The 3,420-nt window shown below is 53.3% G+C and overlaps 1 protein-coding gene across 1 annotated transcript; it reads right to left on the reverse strand.

Annotated features, from left to right (window-relative positions):
• Window positions 1–1,143: 1,143 nt before the first annotated feature.
• LOC123089522 (sugar transport protein MST1) lies at window positions 1,144–3,059 on the reverse strand. Its single transcript, XM_044511182.1, has 2 exons — window positions 2,792–3,059; window positions 1,144–2,703 (listed from the first exon to the last, which is right to left on the reverse strand). Exons 1-2 carry the CDS (start codon window positions 2,931–2,933, stop codon window positions 1,292–1,294), a joined length of 1,554 nt encoding a protein of 517 aa, XP_044367117.1. The 5' UTR covers window positions 2,934–3,059; the 3' UTR covers window positions 1,144–1,291.
• Between the last annotated feature and the right edge of the window lie 361 nt (window positions 3,060–3,420).

The raw sequence follows: 3,420 nt of genomic DNA on the forward strand, positions 1-3,420 counted from the left end.
GCTAAGCATGGGAGGCTTTGGTCTCTTTGGGCTCGAGGTAGGGGATAGCAAAGCATCTGCATTCTTCCCTCACCCGGTGGTTATTGTCTGGATCAACCAAGGACATGTTAGAGAGGAGGGCACTATTGAGAGAACCTGTGCCAAGGTCAGGGTCAGTTACCCCAAGGACAGGCGATGTGGAGTTTCTATTCCATGAAGAGGTCATCTCAGAGATTGAATCTTTCTTCCGAGATGCTTCTCCTTGTGTAGGATCCTCCTTTTTTTAAGCACTAGGATTAACCGCCACACCTTCTTAATATCAGATCAAATTGCATTATTAAATATGTGTGCATTTCTAGTTTTCCAGGTACACCCTAAGATGCAAGCACATGTAAAATTAGGCACGCGTAGTTGTTGTTAGCGGGCCAAAATCTGGCAACAGAAGGAAAATCATATCCTAAAGTAATTCCAAAAATAAGCTAGACAACTATTTCCAAATACTTTTAGAAACTGCACAATCAAAGAGCAGATGAGAAACGATTTCTTGCTCATTGCAAAGTACACAATCCGAATGTATATTCAAGTTTCTTCTCTACAAATTTTTGTCTAGTCATAGGTTTGGTAAGAGATAGAAGCCACAAAAAGACTTGGACCCTGCGAGGAACTAAAGTAGACCAAACAGAGGGAATGCCCCGCCTCCCCCTCTAGAGTCATACTGCCATAAAATGCATCGTTGTTATTACTAAAAGAGATAGACCGGAGAATTTGCTCCAAGTTGTATCAGGATTCTATCAGGGAATAAGAAGAAAAATCCTTCTAAAAGTTAGTCGCAATAATGGAAAAACTTATATGTGATCACAATAATGATGGCACACAATGGAACATCACAATAAACCTTTATCGTGGAACATTAAAAACCTTCTAATGGGACATCACAATCATGATGTAAGACAACGAAGCGATTGTAAAATATGACTGTGTGTCATCGACGATAAAAAACAATCATTTCAGCTCATTATGAGCTCATATTTTTGGTTCGAGTCAATTACGATTGGTTGACCAACAAATACTCATGTTGAAGATATTCCGGTGATCAGCACGTTTCATTAGAAAGATTTCACTACACAAGAACATGTATACATATATACATCGACAATTAATAACATACCCATTATCCAAGCTGTCAAAAGAAAAGGAAAGACATTTAGCATCTATGAGGGCATCAGCAGTGTATAGAGGCTGGGCTGCATCTATGCTGGGTCCCACCTTCAGCCTCTAAGGTTGTCGTTGAACGGACAAACGAACACGTAGCTCATGTTGATGCAGACGGAGATGAAGGTGGTTTGCGCCGGCCGTGGCCGTGGCCGTCGCCGACGAACCTCTTCCAGTACCAGTGGCGGTCCCAGACGGAGCCCATGGACTCGAGGGGGACGCCCTTGGTCTCCGGGAGGAAGACCAAGACGAAGGCCGTGAGGGCCACGACCCAGGCCGCGTAGTATGCGAACGTGGCGTACTTGAGGCGGCAGAGCAGGGCGAGGAAGGTCTGCGTCTGCAGGAAGGTGAGCCCGAGCGTGGTGGAGACGCTCACCGACTGCCCCGCCGACCGTATCTCCATCGGGAAGATCTCGCCGGGGATGATCCAGATGAGCGGCGCCCACGACATGCCGAACCCGGCGCCCTGCACGCAGGTGAGCGCCAGCAGCGCCACCCCGTAGGCCCGCGGTATCGGGCCGTCGGCGGCTTTCGCTCCCATGATCCACGCGTTCGCGACCTGGCAGAGGACCATGATCACCGCGCCCACCACGACGAGCACCTTGCGGCCGTAGCGGTCGATCACCAGCGTGGAGAGGATGAGCGAGCCGAACTTGACGGCGGCGAGGATGACCGCGCCCATCAGCGCCGCGTTGCTCCCGAAGCCGGCGATGCGGAACACCAGCGGCGAGAAGAAGGTCAGCACCATCATGCCGCTGAGCTGGTGGCAGAACGGCACCACGACGGAAAAGGTCAGGTGCGGGCGGTACTGCCGGTCGGCGAGGAGCTTCCGGAACGCGCCTTCCTCGCTGCTGCGCGCGGCCTCCACGGCGCGCGTGATGTCCTTGAGCTCGGCGTCCACGTTCGCGCTGGCGCCGCGCACCCGGAGGAGCGCCGACCGGGCGAGGTCTGCCTTCCCGCGCATGATGAAGCTGCTGGGCGTGTCGGTGAGGAAGAGAGCGCCGACGAAGATGACGATGGCCGGCGCGCCGGCGAGGCCGAGGGAGAGCCTCCAGCCCCACTCGAGGCTCGCGGTGCCGTAGTTGACGAGGTTGGCGATGAGGATCCCGAGGGCGAGGAAGAACTGGAAGGCGACGCCGAGGGAGCCGCGCCACCGCGCGGGGGCCATCTCGGCGAGGTACAGCGGGGTGGCCTGGTTGGTGAACCCGACGCCGAAGCCGAGCAGCATGCGCCCGACGATGAGCATGGCGAGGTTCATGGCCGCGCCGGTCATGGCGCCGCCGGCGAAGAAGAGCGCCCCGCCCAGCAGCATCACGCCGCGCCGGCCCAGCGACCTAGTGACGCGGCCGGCGGCGAAGGACGACACGAGCCCCGCGATGTAGAGCGACGAGGTGAAGGAGGTCAGCGCGTGGCTGTCGAAGATGCAGTACTGGCTCCGCTTCGCGTCCGCCATCCTCCTCAGCACCGTGGGGAAGAAGGTCTGCAAGAAGGGCTTCATCTGCGAGACGCCGCCTGAATTTTTCACAATATAGTTAGCAAGAGATCAGAAACGAGACGAGCACACCGCGCAAGATCGTGGTAAGCTGTGGGTGAATCTGACCTGAGATGCCGATGTCGTAGCCGAAGATGAGGCCGCCGGAGGCCGCCACGAGGCAGGTCATGACTACGGTGAACGTGAGCTCGCCGCCGTAAGCCAAAGGGGAGCCATGGCCAGCCTCAACGCCAACGGCACCTACGGCCATCGCGTTTCCTCCCCTGTTGTGTGTGTGTGTGGAGTGGACGCCCTGCAAAGGCTTCTCGTGCTACTACCAGTGGAGTATTGTGGTCACTGGTCAAGGTATCGAGAAGGAGAGCTGACTGGCAGCAACGGTACCGAGGAAGGGTGCCCAGCTCTCAAGGGCCGGCATCATCGTGTATTTATAGATTGGTCAACTTTGGGCAGGCCAGTGTATATCTCGCGTTCATGTTTGTTTGTTTTTTGAGTTGGCATTCATGTTTTAGATATGGCACTCTCAAATCTCAATGCACTATATTTGTGTTGCATTTAAAACAATTCTTATTTAATACTCCCTCCATTTCTAAATATTTGTCTTCCTAGAAATTTCAACAAGTGCCTACATATGGAGCAAAATGAGTGAATCTACACTCTAAAATATGTCTATATACATCCGTATGTGGTAGTCCATTTAAAATCTCTAAAAAAGACAAATATTTAAAAATGGAGGGAGT

This window comes from Triticum aestivum, chromosome 4B (genome assembly GCF_018294505.1).
Source record: "Triticum aestivum cultivar Chinese Spring chromosome 4B, IWGSC CS RefSeq v2.1, whole genome shotgun sequence".
NCBI classification, from domain to species: Eukaryota; Viridiplantae; Streptophyta; class Magnoliopsida; order Poales; family Poaceae; genus Triticum; species Triticum aestivum.